Source organism: Scyliorhinus torazame, chromosome 3 (genome assembly GCF_047496885.1).
Source record: "Scyliorhinus torazame isolate Kashiwa2021f chromosome 3, sScyTor2.1, whole genome shotgun sequence".
In the NCBI taxonomy this organism is placed as follows: Eukaryota; Metazoa; Chordata; class Chondrichthyes; order Carcharhiniformes; family Scyliorhinidae; genus Scyliorhinus; species Scyliorhinus torazame.
In genome coordinates, this window is record NC_092709.1 from 144,682,143 (window position 1) to 144,709,916 (window position 27,774).

Below are 27,774 nucleotides of genomic sequence, written 5' to 3' on the forward strand. Positions count from 1 at the left end.
AATTTCTCCCTCTGCTTGTTGGGGGAAACCGTACTGTTTCTGGGGTTTAGGATCGGGACCTGTGATGTTAACTAAACCTGCGATCCTGCCGCAGTCGTGCTTGTGCTGGGAAAAAAGATGCTTTGTGTTTCTGTAAAACGTCTCTAACTTCTTTGTCTTGACTAATGGTTCATGGATCAAACCAGAAGTCTCCTACTGCTCTAATCCTATGTGCGTAGTCTCCAACTGTGAGCGTGGTTGGGGTTAGTGCTGCCTTTGCCATTCTCCACACACATCTATTGACGGGGTCGAACAAAAGATTGTGGGAGCTCATGAAATCTATCCCCAAAATGTGTTCGGCTGTCTGGGGTAGATCTACTAGAACAAGCGGGGTTTTGTCTTCATGTTGCCTATCTGAATAGCCACAGGGGCCGTAATGTGTCCCTGCTGTAAGTGTCCTGTGAAGCCGCTGAGGGTAATGGTGTCTGTGGTGGGCCATGTATCCTTTTGGAACATTGTGCAGGAATTTAACGTGGTACGGGACCCTCCTGTGTCCCAAAGAAATTCTACGGGGTGTCCCGGACTATGCCTGCTACTACCGGTCTTCCGGACTTGTTCCAAAGGGTGTCGCAGACCCAATTTGGGGAGTCGGAATACCGTCAATCGGTGCCGTTCATGTTTGCGTTCTTGGAACGGGCGCTATCAGTGTGAATGGGCTTGGCTTTGTTCTTATTTGGAACATTTGCCTGCTGGTTTCGCTGCTGTTTCTGGGGGGCATTGCACTCTCGGGCGTAATGTCCTAACTGTCCACAATTATAGCATTCTTGTGATTTAGGCTGCTGTGGGCTGTTTCTTCCCTCGTTTACCCATGCGAGGTTTTGATGTGTCCTGACTGGATGCATGTTAGCATCTGCCTGCTCTTCCTCTACTTTTCCTTTTTCTGACCTTCCCTGAAGGGACTGTTCCCAAGCTCGGGATAATCTCTTTAATACCCCATTTCTCATTATGTGTGTCGTCTGAGGGGTCATAATTGGCGCAAGCTCTCTGTCCTGCTTCGGTCGAGTGGGAGACTAGGAGACGGGTCCATTTGGCTATATTTTCTGGTGTCAAATGGGCGCGGACTAACTCTCCAAATACTGCAGTGAAGTGGATCCAAAGGCGTCCAGCAAACGCTGTTGGGTGCTCGGTCTTTTTCTGTCTGCATTTATTGAGTCCTTCAACGGGATCTCCCTTATTGTAGCCGATCGCATCTAGGATCGCTGCATGCATTTCATGGAGGGTACCACCTCCTACATTTTGTGGGTCGGGAAGGTCTGCCACGACTGAGGGGTCGAGGCTCAAAACTGTGAGCTTAACTCGCTCTTTTTCGTCCAGGCCGTACATGGTCGCCTGTTGCTTAACTCTCGCAAAAGACTTCCGGTTGCGGCTATGCAGAGCCAAGTCGCACGTTCTGCAGCTCCCGCGAGAAACTGACTTTTGGGCTCTTTTTAGAGCCCGTAACGGCACTTGCTCGACGTTTCCCGGTGTGGGAAGGAGATAGCAACATTCCAATAGTGTATGGCTTGGACCAGGAGTGGGGCGACCAAAAAGGTGGCAGTGAAGCAAAAGAAGGTGCGAGGGAGGAGGACCAGGATGGCGGCGGGTGGAGACTAGGCAGCGTGGATGCAGTGGGCTCAGGAGCAGCAGGAGTTTCTTCAGCACTGCTTTAGGGAGCTGAAAGCGGATCTGCTGGAGCCGATGAAGGTGTCAATCGATAAGCTGCTGGAGACCCAGACGGCCCAAGGGGTGGCTATCCGGGAGGTCCGGCAAAAGGTCTCTGAGAACGAAGATGAGATCCTAGGCCTCGCGGTGCAAGTGGAGGCGCACGAGGCGCTCCATAAAAAATGGCAGGAGAGGTTCGAGGAGATGGAGAACCGGTCGAGGCGGAAGATCTGCAGATCCTGTGCCTCCCGGAGGGATTGGAGGGGTTGGACGTGGGGGCCTACGTGGTCACCATGCTGAATTCGCTGATGGGAGCGGGGTCCTTCCAGGGGCCCCTGGAGCTGGAGGGGGCCCACCGAGTGCTGGCGAGGAGGCCCAAGCCCAACGAGCCGCCGTGGGCGGTTCCACCGGTTTGCTGATCGTGAGTGCGTGCTAAGGTAGGCCAAGAAGGAGCGGAGCAGCAGGTGGGAGAACGCAGAGGTCTACCAAGATTGAAGCGCGGAGGTGGCGAAGAAGAGGGCCGTGTACAATCGGGCGAAGGCGGTGATGCACAGGAGGGGGGGGTGACGTTCGGCATGCTGCAGCCGGCGCGTCTGTGGGTCACCTATAAGGACCGACATCATTATTTTGAGTCCCCAGAGGAGGCGTGGGCCTTTGTCCCGGCCGAAACATTGGACTTGGACTAAGGGTCAGGGGCGGGGGGCCGCGGTGATGGGATGGTTGGGGATTGTTCTGTTGTATTTTGAGAGGGGGTTCTTTGTTCATTGTTGGTTCTTTGTTTTTCGGGGGCTGGTTGGGCACTATGTCAGGTGGGTCCGCGGGTGGGCTTGTGGAGGGGGGCAGGTAAACGGCTTGGGGGGTTGATGGCTGGCAGGGGGGATGGGGCCCTGCGGGGGGCGGGGTGAGGCCTGGGTTGGGGGCAAGGGGACCGAGCCTGAAAAGGGAGCTGCGCCAGAGGAGGCGAGGCAAGTGGAAAGCACGGGCTTTTCCCCGCGATAAGGGCTGAAGGGGGCGGGGCCGGAGCTGGGAAGCGCAGGCTTTTTCCCGCGCTGGGAGTGAAGGGGAGGGGGAGAGCCTGCTGGAATGGCCAAGGGGGAGCTGGAGTCGCTAGAGGAGGTCGGGGCGGGGGTCTGCCGCTGTGGGGAGCGGGCCGTGCGGGGGTTGCGGGCACGTGGCTGGCCAAGGAGGGGATATGGCTAGTCGGCGGGGGAGGGGGGCGAGTAGCCCCCTGATCTGGCTGATAACCTGGAACGTAAGGGGACTGAACGGGCCGGTCAAACGGGCCCGGCTGTTCACGCACCTGAAGGGGCTGAAGGCAGATGTGGCCATGCTCCGGAGACGCACCTGAGGGTGGCGGATCAGGTAAGGTTGAGAAAGGGGTTGGTAGGCTAGGTGTTTCATTCGGGGTTGGATGCAAAAAATCAGGGGGTGGTGATCTTGCTGGGGAAGAGAGTGTCGTTCGAGGCGTCGAGCATCGTGGCAGACAATGGCGGTAGGTATGTGATGGTAAGTGGCAAGCTGCAGAGGGAGCGGGTGGTGTTGGTCAATGTATACGCCCCAAATTGGGACGATGCAGACTTCATGCGGCGTATGTTGGGCTGGATTCCGGACCTGGAGATAGGGGGCCTGATAATTGGGAGGAGGGGGGGGGGGATTTCAATACAGTGCTGGATCCGGCACTAGATCGCTCCAGGTCCAAGGTGCTGAGGGGGTTCATGGACCGGATGGGAGGAGTGGACCCATGGAGGTTTGTGAGGCCAGGGGCCAGAGAATTCTCATTCTTCTCCCATGTCCACAAGGCCTACTCCCGGATTGACTTCTTTGTTATGAGTAGGGCGCTGATTCAGAGAGTGGAAGATATTGAGTACTCGGCGATAGCCATTTCTGATCACGCTCCGCATTGGGTAGACCTCGAACTGGGAGGGGAGGGGAACCAATGCCCGCTGTGGCGCTTAGAGTTGCTGGCAGATGAGCGGGCGGGTCCCAGAGTGCATAGAGGTGTACCTGGAGGCTAATGACAATGGGGAGGTCCAAGTGGGGGTGGTCTGGGAGGCGCTGAAGGGGGTGGTCAGGGGGGAGCTGATCTCCATTAGGGCCCATAGGGAGAGGAGGGAGAAGAGAGAGAGGGAGAGGATGGTGGGGAAGATGGTGAGGGTGGACAGGTGGTACGCGGAGGTCCCGGAGGATGGATTGCTAGGGAGCAGCGTAGCCTCCAGGCCGAATTCGGTCTGTTGACCAACAGGAAGGTGGAGGCGCAATGGAGGAAGGCGCAAGGGGCGGTATATGAATATGGAGAAAAGGTGAGCCGGATGCTGGCGCACCAGCTTCGGAAGCGAGAGGCAGCTCGGGAGATCGGGGGAGTTAAGGATGGGGGAGGGAGCACGGTGCGAAGTGGGGTCGGTATCAATGGGGTCTTCAGGGACTTCTACGAGGAACTGTATCGGTCCGAGCCCCCACTGGAGGAGGGAGGGATGGGTCGCTTTCTGGACCGGTTGAGATTCCCGAGGGTGGAGGAGGGGCAGGTGACGGGACTGGGGGCGTTGGTGGGGTTGGAGGAGTTGGTGAAAGGGATAGGAAGCATGCAGGCGGGGAAGGCACCGGGGCCAAATGGGTTCCCGGTCGAATTTTATAAGAAGTATGCGGACCTGCTGGGCCCTCTGTTAGTCAGGACTTTTATCGAGGCAAGGGAAGGAGGGGCTTTGCCCCCGACGATATCTCGGGCACTGATCTCCTTGATCCTGAAGCGGGACAAGGATCCCCTACAATGTGGGTCATATAGGCCAATCTCACTCCTAAATGGGTTATGGGGATAGGGTGGAGGTGTTAACCTTGGGTAGGGTGCTCTTTCCAAGAGCCGGTGCAGACTCGATGGGCCGAATGGCCTCCTTCTGCACTGTAAATTCTATGATCTAAATGTAGATGCAAAGTTGTTGGCGAAGATTTTAGCCACGAGGATAGAGGACTGTGTGCCGCAGGTCATTCACGAGGATCAGACGGGGTTCGTGAAAGGGAGACAGCTGAATACGAATGTACGGAGGCTCTTGAATGTTATAATGGTGCCGGCGATGGAAGGGGAGGCGGCGATGGATGCGGAGAAGGCCTTTGATAGGGTAGAGTGGGGGGACCTGTGGGAGGTGCTGAAAGGGTTCGGGTTTGGGGAGGGGCTTGTCATAGATTATCATAGAATTTACAGTGCAGAAGGAGGCCATTCGGCCCATCGAGTCTGCACCGGCTCTTGGAAAGAGCACCCTACCCAAGGTCAACACCTCCACCCTATCCCCATAACCCAGTAACTCCACCCAACACTAAGGGCAATTTTTGGACACAAAGGGCAATTTATCATGGCCAATCCACCTAACCTGCACATCTTTGGACGGTGTGAGGAAACCGGAGCACCCGGGAGGAAACCCACGCACACACGGGGAGGATGTGCAGACTCCGCACAGACAGTGACCCAAGCCGGAATCGAACCTGGGAACCTGGAGCTGTGAAGCAATTGTGTTATCCACAATGCTACCGTGCTGCCTTAAGGGGATCGGTGCAAGGGTTCTTCAGGTGGGTTAAGTTGCTGTATGAGGCCCCGGTGGCGGGTGTGGCCACGAACAGAAGGAGGTCAGAGTATTTTCGGTTACACCAGGGAACAAGGCAGGGGTGTCCCATGTCCCCCCTGCTCTTTGCGCTGGCGATTGAGCCCCTGGCCATTGCATTGAGGGAGTTGAGGAATTGGAGGGGGATGATGCGGGGTGTGGAGGAACATCGGGTGTCGCTCTATGCGGACAAGTTGCTGCTATATGTGGCGGACCCGGTGGAGGGAATGCCGGAGGTGATGAGGATTCTCAGGGAGTTTAGGGATTTCTCCGGGTATAAGCTCAATATGGGGAAGATCGAGTTGTTCGTTGTTCACCCAGGGGACCAGGAGAGGGAGATTGGTGAGCTCCCACTAAAAAGGGCAGAGAGGAGTTTCAGGTACCTGGGGGTCCAGGTGGCTAGGAGTTGGGGGGCCCTGCATAAGTTTAACTTCACGAGACTGTTGGAGCAAATGGAGGAGGAGTTTAAGAGGTGGGACGTGCTGCCACTCTCCCTGGTGGGTAGGGTGCAGTCAGTTAAAATGACGGTGCTCCCGAGATTTTTGTTCCTGTTCCAGTGCCTCCCCATCCTGATCCCTAAGGCCTTCTTCAGGCGGGTTAATAGGAGCATTATGGGGTTTGTGTGGGCGCAGAAGACCCAGAGGGTGAGAAGGGTGTTCCTGGAGCGGTGCAGGGATAGGGGGAGGTTGGCGCTGCCTAACCTCTGTGGGTATTATTGGGCCACCAATGTGGCAATGGTGCATAAGTGGGTGATGGAGGGGGATGGGGCGGCATGGAAGAGGCTAGAGATGGCGTCCTGTGTGGGCACGAGCCTGGAGGCGCTGGTTACAGCGCCGCTGCCGCTTCCTCTAACGTATACCACGAGCCCGATGGTGGTGGCTACCCTCAAAACTTGGGGGCAATGGAGACATCACAGGGGGGAGGTGGGGGCCTTGGTGTGGTCCCCGATCCGGGGGAACCACTGGTGTGTCCCGGGGAGGATGGACGGAGGGTTCCTGAGCTGGCACAGGGCAGATATTAGAAGGGTGGGGGACCTGTTTGTGGACGGGAAGTTCGTGAGCCTGGGTGAGCTGGAGGAGAAGTTCAGGCTCCCCCGGGGAACACCTGCAGATATATGCAGGTAAGGGCGTTTGTTCGGCGGCAGGTGGTGGAGTTCCCACTGTTGCCACCACGCAGGGTCCAGGACAGGGTGCTGTCGGGGGTGTGGGTTGGAGAGGGGAGGATCTTGGCAACGTATCAGGTGATGCAGGAGGAGGAGGCGGCCTCGGTGGAGGAGCTAAAGGGTAAGTGGGAGAAGTTGGGTGAGGAGATTGACATGGGGACATGGGCGGATGCCCTGGGGAGAGTGAACTCTTCTTCCTCTTGCGCGAGGCTCAGCCTCATACAATTTAAGGTGCTGCATAGGGCTCACATGACCGGGGAAAGAATAAGCCGTTTTTTTGGGTGCGAGGACAGGTGTGTTAGGTGCTCAGGGAGCCCAGCAAACCACACCCACAAGTTCTGGGCGTGCCCAGCGCTGGAGGACTTTTGGAAGGGTGTAGCGAGGACGGTGTCAAGGGTGGTAGGTTCCAGGTTCAAGCCGGGCTGGGAGCTCACAATATTTGGGGTGGCAGATGAGCCGGGAGTGCAGGAGGCGAAAGAGGCCGGTATTCTGGCCTTTGCGTCCCTGGTAGCCCGGCGAAGGATTCTTCTTCAGTGGAAGCCTTAAGGGGATCGGTGCAAGGGTTCTTCAGGCGGTGGCAACCGTTCCTAGACTTTCTGGCAGAACGTTAGAAGGTGGTCAGCAGCAGCAGCAACCCGGGGGGGGGGGGGGGCGGGGGTCGTTTTTCTTGAGTGGGTGTGTATATTTGCTTTTGTGTTGATGAAGGCTGTTAATTTATTATTTATGTAGAAGGGAGGGGGGGGTATTTTCTTTCTGTATTTTGTTGTTGATATTTTGTGAAAATTTGAATTAAAAATTTTTTTTTTTTTTTTTTTAAACTCTCGCAAAATAATGGTGTGGGTCCGATGTGGGTTGGAACAGTTTGATTTTGTCACACGCGTCCCTTAATTGGGTGATGGTTAATGAGGTGGTGTACAGAAAATCGGGGTCTCCGTCTGTTGTCCCTGCACTGTGTGGTGACAAGGTTCATGGGATTGTGCACTATCTGTGCAGTCGGTGGTGGGGGTGCTTTCCTTTTCTGGGTTTTATCATGAGTACATGCTCCATGCACATAGCGGTGGGCAGTTTCATTTAGCTCCTGCCAATCGGGGCTATTTTCGTGATCTAGCTGGGCTCCGAATGTATCTTGGAAACCATTTTGGACTGAGAGCCAGGATTGCAGGTCTGCAATTTGCTGTTGGCATTTGGCGTGGTCCACCGAACTCTGCCTTTGTTCCGTGGTGGAACTGTGGAGTGCTCGTAGGGCTGCCTTTAAATCCTTACATTGCATCTTTAATTGTTCGACTTGAAGTTCTGCCTCTTCTCTTACCAATACCGCGCTTTGCATGTCTTGGTAGGCCTTATCGTACTCGGACTGAAAGCTGCTTTGGTGAGTGAGACCAGATTGGTGTGCCCGTTTGACATCAGCCATCTCCTTGTCCTTCATTGCTAACTGCTATCTGAGTTGCTTATTAACTTTCTTGCATTCGGTGACGTCTCCCTCACTATTCTTCTCTCTGTCTCGAATCTCTGTGGAGCGTCTTCACAACCTCCTCTGTGCCTCGCAATTGTACCAATCAGGACACGACTGCCATCGGCTTATGAACTTTTCCTGAACTCTTCTTATGGATCTCGGTCAGGTTATCCCACCAAGTCTGTCCTATACTTCCGGGGCCTGTTTCCTCATTTGCGCAAACTTCTTCCCGAAGGGGCCATCCTTTCCCTTTTAGATACTTCCTCTTCCCTTATGGGACACTGCTCTGCTCTATTGGTCGCTGCGACCTCAAGTTCTTGTGGATGCATAAGGCGTTCCATTGCCTTCATTGCCATCCCTACTGTAATCTCTGGGTTTCTACCGTAAATTTGGAACAGGGGGGAAATAAAGCGGTGATGCAAACACGGGTACGCCTTAAGCTATTTTCCTGTCCACAAGACTCCTGACAGTTTTACGCAACAAATTCTATTGCGGTTACCTTATATCCCTTGTTAGTACGTATGCAAATTACACAGTTACGAATCTTGGAGGTTTGATCGATATTTGTCTTATGCTTGTGGTTTTTACTTTTTCCAATTGGGTTTCGAATTCAAAGTTGGGTTCTCTCGGAGTGACAAAGTCACTTCTAGGTAGAGTCCCGTCAGAGGTCGGCAGTAATGTTGCTATCTTTTAGTGGCTGTAAATATGGCGGTTAATAAGGTTGCCTTTCTTAATCTTAAATATGAATATGCTTTCAGAGTCGCCAGGTATCTCTTGATACCGCCACAAGCTTCAACCGAATATCGATCAAAGAGCCAATACACTAGTTAGTTAGTTCAAAGTCAATGGTACTTTATTTACACACTGTATGGTTTACTCATGCACAACACTACGGGCTAAACTATGTCTATCACCAACACCTATACTTAACTTCGGGTACCCGCTTAGGTCAGAGGAACAGTGGCCGTTGTTCGGATCTGAGGCTGTTGGGTTCGAAGAGGTAGCAGGAGTGTAGCTATGGTCGTCCGTCTGGTAGCGAGCGTTGAATCTGAACTTGCTTCTGGTGATGCAGGTGGAGGGGTCTCTCCAGTGGAGAGCCGAATCCAAGAGAGCAAACACATGGCGGGGTTCCTTCTTATACTGGGGGGGGGGGGGGGGGGGGGGGGGGCTGGGCTTCGTGCGCTTTTAGGCGGGCCTTAAACTTGATCCCAATCAATTGGGCAGCTTTAGGCGGGCCTTAAACTTGGGCAGCTTCTCGATCACCGCCATTGATCTGAGCCAATAAAGGGGCGGGTGCCCTGATGGCTGGGCGTGTCCTACGTGGCTGTTGGCCTTGCTTTGTTTGTATCTTCTTGCTGAGGTAATGGCGCCGGAATGCCTGGGACGGTATCGGCTACCTGAGCACTAGTCTTTTCTTTATCGGAGATGGGCCATCAATGTGCAAATTGGCCAAGAGTTTCGGTTCTGTCTGCAGTCTGTCTTCTAAATACACATTCAGGCTCTGTGCCTGCCTGTTACTTTGCATTGTCCATTTTTCCCTGTATGCTCTGTGTGTCCATTTTATATGCTGAAAGTGGCCATCCCAGATGGCTACAATGCATAGGCCTGATCAGGAGAAAACATAATTGTATATATCTTAACACAGTTTCAATTAATAGGCCTTGATATAAGTTAGTTCCCGCATGTACAAAGTGTTTGACTAATGGTTTGCTCATTCTAGGCCAAGAGTTCTCCCTTTTCAACTGTTGTTGTTCCTAGGTGCTTGCAGAGGAGAATTAACTACTCACATAGATAATGGGGGCAGGAGCCCATGGAGTGGGGTGGGGGGGGCAAAGAGAGGGAGCGATACAAGTCAGCCCCACTGACAAGAGGCAGAAAAGCTCATTTGTATAACTCTTTTAAACTCTTTCAAAAATCCCAAAATATTGTGCATATAGTTGATTTGTTTGAATTCAGTAACCTGTAGCTAAACAGGCATGGGTAGCAGCCACTGTGCACAGAAATAGCAATGAGATGAATGGCCCTTATTAGTTTTTGATCCTCTTTGGTGGAAGAATGTTAATCAGATCACCATTAGCCCTTGCTGTTGTTCCACAAATAATTATTTTGAATGATTTTGATTTCAACACTTTGGGAGGAGAGAAGGGGATGATGGATGATGGGACAGGAAGTGGAGAATGGAGTGTTGGAAAATTTTGAGTGCGTGCAGGAAGTAGCTCAGATGGTCGAAAGCAGAATATTTTGAAAGGAAGAAAAGCAAAGATAGAGATTTCAATACCAGATTGAATCAGGTACGGCAAAGGCAGGTAGCATTATTGAGGTAGTCTGAGTAATGGGCAGGATATAGAGCTTAAAGGTCAGCTCCAGGTCAACTAAGAATGTGAGGTTGTGCACTTTCTAGTTTTATATGAATTAGCAGCTGAAGTGGGGAAATGCATGAGAAACAAATATGTTGGGTCAAAGTTGAATAAGACAGATTTAGATTTTCTTCATGTGTTTAAGCCAAAACTTCAATGAAATGAAAATGGCTTATTGTCACAAGTAGGCTTCAAATGAAGTTACTGTGAAAGCCCCTAGTCGCCACATTCCGGCGCCTGTTCGGGAGGCTGGTACGGGAATTGAACCGTGCTGCTGGCCTGCCTTGGTCTGGTTTAAAAGCCAGCTATTTAGCCCAGTGTGCTAAACCAGCCTCTAATGTCTAATAGATAATGTCTAATATGTCTAATAGACAGTCTCTGACAATTAGAGATAGTCATAAGACAAAAAAGGTAATCATTAGTCAATATATGAACATTGAAGACAGGATCTGTAGATAACACGTCTAAAGAACATCATAACAAAAAGGAAAAGGAAGGAACAATGGGTGGCAACATTGGTTATTCCAGAAGTAACTATGTATGTAAATGCACTGGTTCAAACAATTCCAGTGGTAGTTATTATCTATTATTCTGGTTCAACAAGTGATCGCTTTAAAATCTGTATACAATGAAGAACGTTTGCGGTGATGGTATACAATTAAGAATTATTTCAATGGCACAAAAATGGCACGTTAAGCCTCCTAGATCAAAACAACATGATACATGGCTGTACTGTTTTTTACTGTGCCCCTTATCTTGTTTCAGTGCCAACTTGATACCCTGGCAGTGCCCATGCCAGCTGCCAATGCCACCTGGGCACTCAGGTGGTGCTGGCACTGCCAGGGTTCCCAGATGGCACCAGCAGTGCCAGGGCACCACCCTACCCAAAGGACATGCACACTGGGGGCCTCCGATCCCCTATGGCATCCACACGAGTGCCGTTCCGTCTGGTTCCCATTTGTGGGGACTGGTGCTGAATGGCGCTCGCCCAAGGTCTCTGAGGCGAAGGAGTATAATCCAAAAATCTCAGGAATCTGCACATTAGAGTGAGGCTTACTGCCTCGCTACAATATGTAGATTTGTTAAGAAGTGATCCTGCCAGTATGGGCGGGATTCACATTACAACATCTCGCAAAATTGCGTTGAACCTCGTGAGGCGTTGTGAGCCAGTCAGATCCCGAGAGTGGGATCGCCCAGCTTTCAATGGCCAAGCAACGCCGCAGTGAGCTGCTTTTCGGTGCAGAGTGACCGTTGGATCGCGCCCCTTATCTTGTTTCATGTGGCACATTATTGAATATCTTTTGAAAATATACTACCTCCTCTGGTTACCCTTTATCTACCCTGCTCGGCACATGCTCAATAAATAACAAATTTGTAAAGCACGATTTCCTTTCCATCTTGATTTTCAAAGGCATAGCTTATGAGCACCATTAACCCATTTCCGCTTCAAAGTCCAACAGCCCTAAAACACAGAAAAACATTGGGAGTTTTGGCTCATGCACATGTAGAAAATCCAAATCTGTCCTATTCAACTTTGACTTTGTTCCTGATGTATTTTCCCAGTTAGGCTGTTAACTCAGATTAAACTAGAAAGTGTACAACTTACATCCACAACAGTTAGCAAGCTCCAAATGGCTGCAGACAAGACTAAAGAATTCACAATCATCATCAGAAGTGCTGAGCGGATGATCCATTTGTGTCTCCTCTTGAAGTTCCCGCCATTTCAGCCAATCCAATTCACTCCACATGATATCCAGAAATCGCCGAGTGCACTAAATACATCAATGTCTACTGGCCCCGAGGACTTCCGGTGGCGTGGGCGAGCAGGGCGGCTGCAGCAACAAGAGCTCCAGCCGGTGGCCACGATTCGCGGCGATTTCGGGGAAATCCCCAAGTCTTCACGTACCCCCCCGACTATCGTCGGCCTTTGGGGCCGCCACGAGCAGCCGGCGGGGCCGGTTTAAAAACCGGTGAAGAACCCCGCGCGGGTGACGGGCGGCTGAGGCGCCGGGCCCGGCAGGTCAGAGTAGCGGGGGCAGAGCTACGAGGAGGCTGAGGCGGCAGGCTCGAGGCCAGGGCACCATGTAGGGAGGGTGCTCCACGTTGGATGGCTCCCACCTAGGAAGAAGTAAGAAGGTTGAAGCCTGGTCCCAGGTGAATGCAGAGGAGAAAGAAAGAAGATTTAGGGAAGTTTGGTGAAAGTTTTTTTTTCTCTCTCCCCCTTTTTTTTTTTCAATTGATCAAGGGCAGGAGGGTGAAGGGGGAGAGAGGAGAAAAGAAAAGATAAAAAACAATAAGGCGCTAAAGGATGCGAAGAGCAGCGTCGAAGAAAAGAGGAAGCACAGGTTCGCCGCTGAAGGAGAAGACGAGCAAAAGTGCTGACAGGATGGCGGAAGCCGAACTGCAAGGCGGGGCCGCACTACTTACGGTGGAGAAGATGACCGAGGTGATGGCAGTGGAGCTGGAAAAACATTTGGTGAGGCACATGGAGGCCTTGAGGAAAGAGATGGCGGTCGTATTGAGGTCATTGGTGGAGGAGGCAATCGGCCCGATGAGGGTAGCTGTGGCAAAGGCATCGGCCGAGGTGAGAGAGCATGGCAAGAAGATGAAGGATGTGGAGGAGGCCGTGACACGACACAGCAACCAGGTCATCTCGATGGGGGACGAGCTGCGGAGGGTGGTGGAGGTTAACAGAGGACTCCGAGCAAAGCTGGAAGACTTGGAAAACCGCTCAAGGCGGCACAATTTGAGAATTGTGGGTTTGCCTGAAGGGACAGAGGGCCCAAGGCCAACGCAATACTTCGCTAAGAAGTTGGTGGAACTGATGGGGGAGGGTGAGAGCCCCACCCTGTACGAGCTAGACCGAGCTCATCGGTCATTAAGGCCAAAGCCCAAAGTGAACGAGCCGCCAAGGGCAGTAATTATCTGCTTCCATAAGTTTTGCATGAAGGAGAAAGTATTAAGCTGGGCGAAGCAGGAGCGTGAAGTGCTGTGGGATGGTACTGCGGTTCGGATCTACCAGGACTTGACGGTGGAGGTGGCAAAAAGACGAGCAGCGTTTGGGCGAGTGAAGGTGGCTTTGTACAAGAAGGGGGTGCGATTTGGTGTGGTGTACCCGGCGAAGTTGAGAGTAACATATAATGCCAAAGACTTTTATTTTGAGACAGCGGAGGCGGCTGAGGCGTTCGTGAGGGCAGAAGGCTTGGGACAGACGTGAAGAGCAGAACTGGAAGAGAGACTGTGGACTGTGTTTGAGCGGCTGGAAAATGTACAAATGTTACAACTTTCTATTTACTGATTTGTATTGAAATTTACTTCTCTTTGCATTGTTAGAGTTCAAGTTAATGGCGTTCTGTGTTGCGACGGTTAAATGTTATGTTAGTGAATTGTAGGGGTTGGATTGTTGGGTTTGTTTTGGTGTTTCTTTCTCTGGGACTGGTGGAAGGGGGCGAGAGGTCTTGGCGGGGGGAGCCACCCGTGCTAGCTAACTAAAGTCAGTTCGTGAACGGGGGTGAGGTGAGAGGAGGACTGCGGACGTTGGAGCCTGGATAGCAGGCTTCAATGGGCCTACGAGGCGGGCAAGAGGGGGTGGATGTTGGGGGATGTTTTTGTAGGGGGGTTCTTGGGAGTGAGGGAAGGGGTTCGATGTTAACAATGGACAGGGGCGGGTCAGGCTAATGGGGCAGGGCCCGGTGGTATGGTGATGGTGGATAAGGAAGGGGGGGGGGGGGTGAGAGACCCCCAGTAAGGATAATCATGTGGAACGTGAGAGGGCTAGGGGTCCGGTCAAGAGGTCAAGGGTCAAGGGTGCTTGCACATCTTAAAAGTTTGAAAGCCGATGTAGCAATGCTGCAGGAGACTCACTTGAGGGTGAAGGACCAGGTGAGACTTAAAAAGGGCTGGGTTAGCCAAGTGTTTCACTCTGGATTTGATGGAAGGGCTCGAAGGGTAGCGGTGTTGGTCAGCAAAAGGGTACGCTTCCTGATGGAGAAGGTGGTGGCAGATCAGGGGGGTAGATATGTGATTGTGACTGGGGCACTGGAGGGGAGATTAGTGGCGCTGTTAAGTGTATACGGTCCCAATTGGGATGATGTGGGATTCGCGAGGAAGGTGTTTGGGGCTATTCCCGACTTGGACACGCATGAGCTGATTGGGGGGGGGGGGGGGGGGGGGGACTGGAACTTGGTGCAGGAGCCAAGGTTGGACAGATCACGGCCGCGCTCTCTGGTCCCATCAGGGGGGGCGAAGGCGCTGGCTGGGCTAATGGTGGAAACGGGAGGGGTGGACCCTTGGAGGTTCCTGCACCCAAGGGAACGGGAGTATTCGTTTTTCTCAGCGGTCCATAAGGTTACTCGCGGATCGACTTTTTTGTGGTGGGGAAGGCTTTGCTGGCTGGAGTCAAGGGGTCGGAATACTCTGCAATTGCAGTGTCAGATCACGCTCCATATTGGGTGGATATGGTGCTCGAGAAGGGGGCAGCGCAGAGACCGGGGTGGAAACTGGATGTGGGGCTTTTGGGGAACCAAGTGTTCTGTGAGAAAATTGAAACGGTAATTAAGGAATATGTAGGTTTCAATTGTACGGGTGAGGTGTCGAAGGCAGTCGTCTGGGAGGCTCTAAAGGCGGTGGTGAGAAGTGAGGTAATTTTGTTTAAGGCCAGGGTGGATAAAGAGGAGAGGTTGGAGCGGCAGAGCGTAATAGATGAAATGTTGGAGGTAGATAGGAGGTATGCAGAGGATGGGGACCCGGCGAAGCTGGAAAATAGGAAGGACCTACAGGCGAGCTTTGACCGACTGTCCACCAGGAAGGCGGTGCGCCAACTGAGACGAGCAAGGGGTGCAGTTTATGTTGGCAGGTCAGCTCCGGAGGGAGGCAGCGGCAAGGGAAATTCTTCAGGTGAAGGATGGGGCAGGGAAGTTGGTGGTGGCCCCAGTGCTGATTAACAAGGTTTTTGAGGAGTTTTATGGGAGGTTGTACAAGTCAGAGCCACTCGGGGGAGACCGTGAGATGCAGGAATTTCTAGATGGGTTTGGAGTACCCGAGGCCAGGGGAGGGGGACAGGGCTACATTAGAAGGAGCGATAGTGGAGCAGGAGATAACGGATGCGATTGGGAGGATGCAGTCGGGGAAGGTGGCAGGGCCGGATGGGTTTCCGGTGGAATATTATTAAAAAATTAAGGATAGGTTGGCACCCCTGATGGTGGGGATGTTTGAGGAGGCGATAGGGAAGGGGGTGTTGCCGCAAACCTTGGGGCAGGCACGATTTCCCTGTTACTAAAAAAAGATAAGGATCCAACGGAGTGTGGGTCGTATCGGCCCCTATCACTTCTGAATGTGGACGTAAAAGTGTTGGCGAAGGTACTGGCGGGTAGGCTGGAGGAGTGCCTTCCGAAGGTGATAGGGGAGGATCAGACGGGGTTCGTGAAAGGGAGGCAGCTGTTTTCGAACATTAGGAGGGTTTTGAACGTTGTTATGGCACCGGCGGAAAGAAAGGAAACAGAGGTAGTTGTGGCATTGGATGCCGTAGAATGGGGGTACCTGATGGCAGTGCTGGAGCGGTTTGGGATTGGACCAAGGTTTGTGAACTGGGCAAAGCTATTGTATAAGGAACCGAAGGCGAGTGTCCGCACAAATAATATCAGTTTGAGATATTTTTCTCTCCACCGTGGGACCAGACAGGGATGTCCTATGTCCCCTCCTGCTGTTTGCATTTGCGATTGAGCCGTTGGCCATCGCATTGAGAAGTTCGGGAGCATGGAAAGGAATAGTGCGGGGGGGGGATAGAGCATAGGGTGTCCTTATATGCCGACGACTTGCTGCTGTATGTGTCGGAGTCGAGTGCATCGATAGGAGGAATATTGGAGCTACTGCGGGTATTTGGGTCTTTCTCGGGGTACAAGTTGAACCTGGACAAGAGTGAGTACTTTGTGGTGTCTCGGCCGGAGGTGGGGGCAGGGGTGGGGGGGCTGCCATTCCGTAGAGCAGGGACTCATTTTAGGGTGACTACGGGTAGTCACCCTAGATTAAGGGTGACTACGGGTAATCCCCAATTCCTTTTTGTCATTTGTTTATGTAAACATGCGGGCTGATGTTTGGGGGTTGGTGAGCGGATGGGATCGTTGTTATTATGGGGATTGACATATCTTGCTGATTATTGTTTATTGTTGATGGGTGTAAATGTGGGAGAAAATGTGAAAAAGGAGAATAAAAATATTTTTTAAAATAAAAAAAATGTCTACTGGCCCTGTCAGCATCCTGGCTATAATGTCAAAGATTTGTGCTTCAGAACCAGCTACTCCTCGGGCCAAGTTGTTTCAGTACATCGGCTACATATGCATCCACCAGGACATCTGAGAAATTGTTCATGTATAGCCCGTCTACAAAAAGCAGAATATGTTTAATTCAAACAATTACTGCCACATCAGCCAAATCTCAATCTTTAGCAGTGTGAAGGAAGTTACAATCAACAATGCTGTTGGATGCCATCTGCTCAACAACAACCTGCTCACTGATACTGAATTCAGGGGAATTGGTAGCAAAAGCAGCTACAGATCTGGTTACGTTTATGGAGCATACTGGCCAAAAGAACAAAAGATTGTGCAAGTGAAACTTTTTTAATATATAAATTTAGAGTACTCATTTTTTTTCCAATTAAGGGGCAATTTAGTGTGGCCAGTCCACCAAGCCTGCACATCTTTGGGTTGTGGGGCCAAAACCCACTTTGCTTTGATCCCTTCCAGTGGCGCCTTATCCTCTTGCAAACTCCACATGGACAGTGACCCAGAGCCGGGGTCGAACCTGGGACCTTGAAATGAAAAATGAAAATGAAAATCGCTTGTCACGAGTAGGTTTCAATGAAGTTACTGTGAAAAGCCCCTAGTAGCCACATTCCGGCGCCTGTTCGGGGAGGCTGGTACGGGAATGGAACCGTGCTGCTGGCCTGCTTGGTCTGCTTTTAAAAGCCTGCGATTTAGCCCAGTGTGCTAAACCAGCCCCTTGAGGCAGCAATGCTAACTACTGTGCCACCGTGCTGCCCCCTGAAAGTGAAACTTAAAACAATGGGGCCAATTAAGAGAATAGAATACAATATACATAATACCAATGTTTTTCAAACTTTTTTAACGGGACCCATTTTCACCAACGGGCCTTTCTTCGGAACTTAGACCGGCTGACCTTCGCGACCCACAATGGCCGACCTTTGAGACCCACACGGGCTGACCTTTGTGATTCTCACCGGCCTACCTTTGTGACCCATCATTTTCACTTACCTTTAATGTGACAGGTGAGCCTGCTTGGTCCTTATGATCTCACTTGCTTTGTTATTCACTGTTCCATTTCTGATAACTTAATATCTCACTGCATCCATTGAAAAAAAGAGGTTTGACCTCAAACTCACCATGTTGTCTACAAATGTCTTTGAAGTTGAGTTTTAAACTTTCATTTGCCAATGTTTCCCTGAACATAACACACGTGAAGTTTGAATCCTGACTTGTGACACAATGAAGAACCCATACCTCAAGTAATCATCTTTATGCTGCTTTGTTCCTGTTTCCAGCTTGTTCTTCATGGAGGCTCAGGAGTTCATACCAGCACTGATGGCCGCTGCAAAATAGAGGAATCTCTCTCGTGCCCAAAACATGTGACGTCAGCGTGACCTGCTCTCTGCCACCACTTCCTGTGGGAGGACTCTGTCGTTTGCTGAAAAAAATTGGCCCTGGACAGCGGGCGGAGTCAGGAGAAGGCGGTCCACCCGCTGGGCTCCGGGCCTGCGCACTGCTTGAACTGGCAAGCATGTGTGGGATGGCCGATAATCTCAAAAGCCCGTTGCGGCAGGCATTTTTAAAAGCCATTCGCGACTGCTGAGCATTCCCCCCCACGATCGGAAACGCCACAACCGAACTCCGCGACCCTCCCAAAACCTGCCCGCGACCCACCCATGGGTCACGATCCTGAGTTTAAAAACCCCTGCAATTTAGAAACAGGCCATTTGGCCCGACTACACTGGTTGATGCCACATTCATAGGAATCATAGAATTTACAGTGCAGAAGGAGGCCATTCAGCCCATCGAGTTTGCACCGACCCTTGGAAAGAGCATCCTACCTAAGCCCATACCTGCACCCTATCCCTACATCTCACCCTATCCCCATAACCCCACCTAACCTTTTTTGGACACAAAGGGCAATTTAGCATAGCCAATCCACCTAACCTGTACATCTTTGGGCTGTGGGAGGAAACCGGAACACCCGGAGGAAACCCACGCAAACACCGGGGAGAACGTGCTGACTCCGCACAGACAGTGACCCAAGCCGGGAATCGAACCTGGGACCCTGGAGCTGTAAAGCAACTGTGCTAACTACTGTGTTACTGTGCTGCCCATCTCCTTCCATTCCATTTACCTTGTCTAAAGATTCTGACAGCCTTTAGAAAGACACAGAATTTATGTTAACCTATTGGTCATCGTTGTCAATATTAACGTCAAGTGATGAAGTAAGGAATAAAGTAAAATGAAAAGAAAAATAGTTCAAGTTGCAGCTGTGTCGGCGGGAAACACAAAGCTTCCTGTTGAAGCGAAGGTCGTGTTGCATGAGATGATTGTGAAGAAGGATGTCCTCAATGCCACTCGACAGCACATTTCCTTAAGTCTGTATTGCAAGATTTTATTTGCCCCAAAAATATTCTATACTTTAAGGATGTTTTATCATAGTACTTAGTGCTAACAACAAAATGACCATCTGGGCTAGTCTGAGTCCAAAACCAGTTCAACTGACCAACCAAGCTTTGCAATTGTTTTCTCTTCTTCACATACAACATGTTTTTGTGATGTCATTTTGATCAACTTGGATGGGTGTAATACCCTCTACATAGATTGTTGATTGAAAGTAACACCAGATTGATTTTGCTTAATATCTAGGCTCGTCAGACTCAGGCCAGGCAAGATCTAGGCAATGCAGCATGTTCCTGGGGCCGAGCATCGAACTGCAGGAGAGTCAAAGGGAAGAAGGCTAAGCCCCCTTTACCATGCACTAGCTGCTGTAAACCAAATAAGTCAACAGTCCATTGAAGTTTAAAAGTCCTTGACAGGCCAGGGAGAAGATACCTGTCGGAAGTGGCGAGGATTTGGATTATGGGGGAGCCTCCAGAGTGGAGCATCTGAGGTGGGGTAATGCATCAGAGGTGGGGAATTGGAGTTGGTATGGAAATCGGTAGGGAGTGGTAAGAGATCGGGGGGGTGGGGGGTTCGGAGGCTGGGTTGTGCCTGAGGGGGTAGGGGTTTGAGGCAAGATAGCCTGGCCCCGGGGGGGGGGGGGTCCCTGTCAGCGTTGGGGGAATCCTGTGTGGTGGGGAGTTCCTATCGGGGGTTGCAGCCCTTGAGTTTGGGGAGGGGGGGGGGGGGGGGGGGGGGGGGGGGGGGAAGAGAGAGAGAGAGAGAGAGAGAGATTTTCAGATGGCTCCCAAGACAGGGCAATTGACCAGTTGAGATTTGTACTTCTGCAAAATTGCCATGCAAACCTTACTTCTGAAGTTCCCAAGGGGATTCATCAGAGCATCTTTGGGGTTACTCGCTTAGTTTCACCAAAAGCAGGTCTTGTATTCCTTTCAAGCTACCAATAACTTTACAATGCTTGGAAGCAACTTGTATTTTGTTGAGCACTTTCAAATAACAGCGGAGTTAATAAATGCAATATCTAAATAGAATTCCTTCTTAATGTGAAAAAAGTAGTTCAGTAAAAGAAAGCAAAGTGGTCAGTGATTTTTCTTTTGCTTTGCAATATGCCATTAATGATTCTATATCGCTGATATTTTCTAGAGAAATGGTGGTTGAGTAATTATTGTCAAAATTATCCTTCTCTCCTTAAGGAGTACTTGGGTCCAGACAGTACTTCTCTAAAGATACCAGATAACTAATTATGCTGCAGTTGAGTTCCAACTAACACTTGATAAAGATACCAAATCGATCAGTCCAGCATAATGGGAATATAGTCAGTCTCTACTATAATGACTTCACAATGAGGTCAAGATCAATCCAAACTTTAGAAATGTGTCTCATACTTCAATGGCGAAGTGTTGTAAATTCAGGCCAGATTCACAATAGGATTGGCTAATAATACAAAGTTCCACAGTTATAAGTGCACTCTTGTTCATTAATCTAGGATAGATGAGAATGCAGGGAGGTGAAGAGACAGCGTCCTAATCCACTGCTATATTGGTCTCCCGTAACTTCCAATCTGAAAGAAAATACCGAGCTGCCAGAATTTACAATGATTTTATCAATGTTGCTGCAGTATCTAGTTCCCAGCATCTATTCATTGCCTATTAGGAAAAACCATGAAAAAGAAGTTCAAATAATCTATCCAAAGTAGTGCTCTCAGCAAGTAGGAAATACTCACTTTAGAAGCTGTTTTTCTTGTATAAATTAAGTGAATTAATGCCAGAACATAAATACTGATGGTTCATACTGTCTGTTGGTTTGGTGTCTGGCTGCCTGGGATTTTCCTTCAAGGTTAAACATAAGAAAACAAGTTCAGTACTTTGAGAGCTTACCTTGGCTGGCGGTATTTCTAGCAAAGCTCCAAGCTCTTCAAATGTAATATTATTGTACAGTTTACTGGCAGAAAGCAGGTTGTGCTCAATGACTGCCCTGTCCAGTATACTGGAACCTGGTATTAGGGAGGAAACATCACATCATTACAATAGATAAAATGTCACATTAATTTTTTTAATGATTTAAACTTCGATTAAAAAGAAACTCGAGGGTTGCCAGTTGGTGGCCAAAAGTCTTTAAAATTTTAAGTCACCAGAAAGGGGAATTACTATTGGGAGGAATCATCAGAGAAGAAAACTTCACCATACAATGCTTATATATCTTCAAGCAGCTCTTCAGTTTCTCACAAAGCTGGTATATATATATAACTACTAGGAATAAAAGTCCAGGATTTTTACTTTTCCCTTTAGGTGACCATCTGATTTGCTCTACACATTCTATGACAAATCTTATTAAAGAAGTAGCTTAAATACGGAGAATCATGAGCTTAAGCACATCTTTGTCAATTTATGGTGACTTAATATATCTCCTGATTGGCTAACCTCAGTTTCAACAGTAGCATCCTAATGAGGATGAAGCAAATGATAAATTAACAGCTCCTTTCAAGAAAACCTAGAGCGACAAATTTAAATAAATTGCAAGTTAATTTTCTGTTTCTAGAAGGAGGAAAACATGCAAATACAAAATTTATTGAAGAAACTATAATTTGTAGCATGTGTGGAATAGAGACTATTGCAGTATTTAATTTTGCCTTTAACTTGCTTGATTTATTTGGCTGTGGATATGGCAAGTACTTTCCTCTATACCATTTCAACTCTATTACTCGTTTAACTGAAATTTGAAAAATAAAATCTAAGTTTATTTCTTCAAATCTAAATTAGCTCCATAACATTTTAAAAACACTAGTATTACACAGGTGATCCAAAGTTTTGTGCCACATAGCATGTGACAAAGTCTGTATTGGCAGGCCACTGCAAACATGAAAACAATATCAGGCATTTCTGAGGTAGTGGGCTATGCAGATGCTGAATAAATAGCCCTCAGGCTACACACAGTGTCTGGGATCTGGGAATTCATGCCTAGTTCTACTTGTAATTATAATGCTTATAAACTGGGTAGCTCAGTTTGAACTTAATGGGGTGGAGGTTGTAAGAGGGCTGTTTTTAGCCCTGTTAACTCATTGATGAATTAATCAAAATCAGGCTCTAGATGTATTGATATCAGCAGCTTGAAAAAACATCACAAATTATGTGAGCACAATATGAATTTAAAAAGGTGTGTGACCAAAGAATCCTTGCATCTACCCAGCTTCCAAATGCAAAAAGCTTCCAAATATAAAAGGCTGGATAGCTCTATGCTAGTCAGTTAAACAGTGGGACAGTCAGAGTGCCTGTACCAAGAGCACAAAAGTTAGTGCCTGACTTGGCAAATTCAAAATGAAATGGGCAAGATAAATTAGAAATTATGGCCAGAAAGATCTAGACTCAAGAGATAGCTACACCTGCCTAATCGCTCATCTTCGGTAATTTCAAGCTTGTGAGCCAAACACATAATGAGAATCCATTGAGATGTCAAAGTACTTACCACAATAGTCTGGGCTAAAACAAAATTTATGCAGTCACAAAAATCCTTCACATCATAAAGTCTAAATAGAATACGTGATTTTTTTTGCAAATCTTCAAACACACTTTTTTCCTTCGGGAGAATAGTAGGGAAGTAGTGGAAGTAGTCCCGAACTGATTATCGGCCTGCTGAATCGTGATATGAACACTCCTTCAGTGGCCAACAAGTCCACATTGGACTTGAACCTGGAACTTCTGGTTCACTTGGATACTTTATCACATTGTACAATTTATCACACTCACGAACTGAAACAATGCAATTCACCCCCCGAGATAAATGAATCAATAGTTTTCCATTACATTGCATCCATTTATTTAAAGTGTTTTCCAATTAAAGGGATGGGAAGCATTATTTGCTATTAGTGACTGAATTATTAATATGCTAAGTCAACCAGTAACAAGCTGCTGTACAAATACTGTTTTAAGATCTAGAATTTTTTTAAATTCCAATTTTTCCCCTTCCTTTTCCTCACCTGAAGGCATTGATTCATGCTAAGGTACAGTTTCAATGCAAATGCCAGTCATTTTATGCATTAACCCAGTGACTAACTTTCATACGTAGACCTAGGCAGTTAGTAATGGTGGCAAATTCTGTGCAGGACATCACAGCTAAACTCAGATTCCCGAATTCTCTCCACTTATTTAAGCTTTGCATTGAACTCTGATCAGAAATGAAAAATGGTTGATTCCTCCCCCCAGCCAAGTGAATTATGGTATCCTCATTGCTATCTAGGTTGAAATTAACTAACTCGGCTGATAGTGGGAATTGAATTTGCAATCATCTGTACTACAATGCCCTCAATGAATTAAAAAAATGTATGTGGAGTTTTTTTTTGCCATTCTGAGCAAGATCACCACTTTTAACATTTGGAAAATACTGGTCTCCTTTAATGTGTCACATTGCCCAGAGGAAAATATTATATCCCTTCCTTTACATCTCCTGTACACATACCAGAAGCAGGTGGACTAGCTGAGTTGAAGGTGCCCAATCAACAATGGCTTAAATCAAGTAATTAGTAACCTCAGGATGAATGAATATAATCAGGGCTATTGATTTTTATCAACAAAAAAAGTTTTAAAAATTGATTACATGGAATTGTGAAACCTTTGCTGCTTTTCTAGGGAAATTCTGCAAATCCATTCATTTTCATTTAAAACCATAAATCACTGGTCTTAATTAAAACCGTAAATATACAGCAGTCTGTATTTATTCTCATCATTCAGTCATTAACAAGAATTTTTGTTGCCCTACCAAGATGGGAGGACAATAATAAAACTTACGAAGTGCAATGTGTGATTCTTTGCAGTCAGGCTTTAGACAGACATACTGCATTGAAGTTCTCCACATGATTAGGTGCTGAATTCAACAATATATCAGGCTTTAACACAACACTAACACGCGGGCTGGACTTGAGCAACTTTGTGCACATTTGTGCCCTTGGCTTGGCAGAGTGTAAACACGCACTCTGTTAAAAACAAAGTTTACAGTTCCAAAGATATGCTTTAGGTTTATCATGCACAAATCATTCTGCTACACACTACAAAAAAAGGTGTGAAACACACACCTTCAGGACAAAAACTGACTGTGAAGACTTTACCATCAGCAGTCGTTGCTTTCTGGTGAGGCATCAGCATGGCAGCAAACTCCTGCAGCTGGTTCCCTCGGATAATTCTATCCAGATACATTTTCTCTAAAATGCCATAAGCTGCAAGTTGCTGGCAGCGTTCATCCTTAAACAGGGTTGCCAGCATACGGGAACGCTGCTGTCCTGCAGGGAAAATACAACCAACAAGATTGCTGTGAATGTTAAAACTTGACTTTGTTGCACTGCAGTATTTGTTTGCAATGTTACATCTATACATAGAATTGGACTTCCCACCCATTCTTGCTGAAAAAAATATTCTGCTTTAAAATAAGACATAACATAGAATCAATTAAAATAGATAAATACTTCTAGGACACGTCCACTTTTAAATAACCCTTGACATTTCACCTAATAAAACTTTAAATGAATTATAATGGTAGGTTTTAACCTAGCCTGTTTGCCAAACCTATGTCAAACTGTGGAAATGTAAAGGTCTAGATCTATCAGATTGAAACATCAACCAAATTTACTTGAATACGGGCAGCACGGTGGCACAGTGGAAAGCACTGCAGCTTCACGGTGCCGAGGTCCCAGGTTCGATCCCGGTTCTGGGTCCCTGGCCGTGTGGAGTATGCACAATTCTCCGTGTTTGCGTGGGTTTCGCCCCCCACAACCCAAAAAGATGGCAGGGTAGGTGGATTGGCCACGCTAAATTGTCCCTTACTTGGAAAAAATGAATTGGGTATTCTAAATTTTTTTTTTTTTTTTTAATTACTTGAATACATTTCTATGGTGGCACATCCAGGTTGCTTTCCAAATTGAGAAAAATTACTTATACGCATGCCCTGGATTTTGCTGTTAGTCTCACATTATGGACCCTCTGTCCTACAAATTGCACCACAGATGTTCACACAAACAAAATGTGACCACAACAGATAGGTGTATTTGGGCAAGCAAGTGACTGCAAGATTCACCGTTCCAAAAATAGTTCCCAAAAGATATACTAGAGCTACTTTTGGATCAGTTCTGATATTCCTAAAATTCACTTAAGTTTTTATTTTTTCTCAATAGAATTCTGTCGTACTAAAACATTGATATCAAAACTAGAAAGGCTGATAACAGTTCAGATTCCAAAAGTTTAATGAACAAAATTAGTATATTTTCCACACTAAATTTGACTGCATCATGACATGAAAGTCATCTCATTTGATGCATTTACATTTGAAATAAATAATGATTCAAAAAACTATATACGATCAATAAGCCTGCTTCCAGAAATGAACAATTGGTTTGCCATTTTCAAACATGCATATATAGCAACAATGTGATTTGTCAACCTTTAATATTAAACAGCAAAGCTAGAATGTCTTTCTAAATTCGAATCATAGAATCCCTAGTGCAGAAAGAGGCCATTCACCCATTGAGCCTGCACTAGCTCTCCGAGAGAGCACCTTACTAAGGCCCACTCCCGTAAACCCATAACCCCACATAACCTTTGAGCACTAAGTGACAATTTTACCACAGCCAATCCACTTAACCTGCACATCTTTAGCTGCCTCATGCCACTGAGGACCCGGGTTCAATCCCGGCCCCAGGTCACTATCCAAGTGGAGTTTGCACATCTTCCCCATATCTGCGTGGGTCTCACCCCCACAATCCAAAAAGATATGCAGGGTAGGTGGATTGGCCACACTAAATTACCCCTGAATAAAAAAAGACCTGCACATCTTTGGGCTGTGGGAGGAAACCGGAGCACCCAGAGGAAACCCACGCAGACACGGGAAGAACGTGCAAACTCCACACAGTTACCTGAGACTGGAAATGGGTCCCTGGAGCTGTGAGGCAGCAGTGCTAACCACTGTGCCACCCAAGGTCATGACGGCATTACAGTGAAATGCAACATCTCTAAAATGTTCTAAATATTGTTAACTAAAGTTAGTTAATTGCTCTCCTTGCAATGCTTAGAATGCAGTCAAATTCATATCTTAGATTTGAATTATTTTAAAGTATCTTTCTATGGAATTGCTTCCTGAGCTCACAGCTGGTTTACTGGACAGAGATGGAGGACAGCTGTGAAGGAGTCTGGAGATCAGATCATTCTTGGTCCTTATTCAGGAGGAGTTTTGAAGCAGAAACTTCAAAGAGGGATCTAAACAAGAGTAAACTTACTCAAAAAAAATTATAATTTCACTAAATGATAACTTCTTAGAATCCCTACAGTGCAGAAGGAGGCCATTTGGCCCAACTTGTTTGTGTACTTATCCACAAATGGAGACTAGCACATTGGACCCTAGTCCACTAACAAATCTACAAGCATGCTGGTTCAAACTTGGAACTGCAAATCAAAATAGGTCAATTCAACTGGATATTTATTGTCCACATTGCTGTGAGAGCTATATACAGTCTTGGCATTACTGGTCGACATTGTAAATATATTACCTGCTGATGCTAGAATGGTGCAGTGTAGTGCGTGCTTTAATGCCTCTAGTCGTTCAGTCTCATGCACTATAGATTTATATGAAAGTTCATTATATCGCTGAGCAGCTTCTATAAATTTCCTTCTGTAGTCGAGGACACGAGCGTAGCATACCTGAACACAAAATCATAGAAGAAAATTTAACTTTTCAAAAAATAAAAGTTTTTAACCATTGTGAAGTTCGAAAACAACTAGGTGATAAATACAATCTCATTTTATTTTTCTACAAAAGGTGTATCTAAGTTAGGTATCAAAACGATGATGATGATTAGCATAAAAAATGAAGTTGAAGCTTAGTCTACCACAAACTAAATTGTACACTGATAATAAGGGATGGCAAAGGTGGGGGGGGGGGGGGGGGGAAAAGAGTGTGATATACAGTGGAATAATGATTAAAAACTAAAAATGTGAGCACAAATAATAAAACCATCAATTCCAATATTTAGGGATTGGACGCGGAGAAGGCGTTCGACCGGGCAGAATGGGGTTACTTGATGACAGTTTTGGAGCGGTTTGGGATTGGACCAAGATTTGTGAACTGGGTAAAGCTATTATATAAGGAGCCGAGGGCGAGTGTCCGTACAAACAATATCAGCTCGAGATACTTTTCTCTCCACAGTGGGACTAGGCAGGGATGTCCTATGTCCCCCCTGCTGTTTGCACTAGCGATTGAGCCTTTGGCCATCACATTAAGAAGTTCGGGGGTATGGAAAGGAATAGTGCGGGGGGGGAATAGAGCATAGGGTGTCCTTGTATGCCGATGACTTGCTGTTATACGTGTCGGAACCGAGTGTGTCGCTAGGGTGCATATTGGAGCTGCTTCAGTGTTTGGGCCTTTCTCGGGATGCAAACTAAATCTCGATAAGAGTGAGTATTTTGTGGTGTCTCGGCCAGGGGTGGGGGCAGGGGTGGGGGGGCTGCCATTCCATAGCGCAGGGACTCACTTTAGGTACCTGGGTGTGCAGGTTGCCCGGGAGTGGGGGGGGCTCCTCAGGTACAACATTTCTAGTTTGGTGAGGAGAGTAAAAGCTGATCTGGCAAGGTGGGACAGTCTCCCTCTGTCACTGGCGGGCCGGGTACAGGCGGTTAAAATGAACCTGTTGCCGCGATTTCTGTTTATTTTTCAATATCTGCCGATTTTCCTGCCAAAGGCTTTTTTCAGAGAGATTGAGGGAAGGATTACGTTGTTCATATGGGGAGGGAAGGTGGCCAGAGTTAGAAAGGTGCTACTACAGATGGGAAGGCAGGCAGGGGGTTTGGGTCTTCTGAACCTGATGTATTACCACTGGGCAGCGAATGTGGAGAAG

At 48.0% G+C, this 27,774-nt stretch overlaps 1 protein-coding gene across 4 annotated transcripts in view; it reads right to left on the reverse strand.

The window, feature by feature from the left end:
• The window catches only part of cops4 (COP9 constitutive photomorphogenic homolog subunit 4 (Arabidopsis)), a 158,135-nt gene that overhangs the window by 72,170 nt on the left and 58,191 nt on the right, over positions 1-27,774 (reverse strand). For 2 of the 4 annotated variants that reach the window (XR_011940182.1, XM_072496347.1), the window contains exons 6-8: positions 26,431-26,581; positions 24,004-24,174; positions 20,783-20,898 (exon numbers count right to left, since the gene is read on the reverse strand). Coding sequence is in view for 2 of the 4 variants with exons in the window: in XM_072496347.1 (XP_072352448.1) it covers positions 20,783-20,898; positions 24,004-24,174; positions 26,431-26,581 (438 nt within the window). In the remaining 2 variants the exon portion in view is untranslated. Of the gene's footprint in view, positions 1-20,782; positions 20,899-23,970; positions 24,175-26,430; positions 26,582-27,774 lie in introns of all 4 variants that reach the window. The other 2 variants (XR_011940181.1, XM_072496346.1) reach the window with 1 other exon arrangement.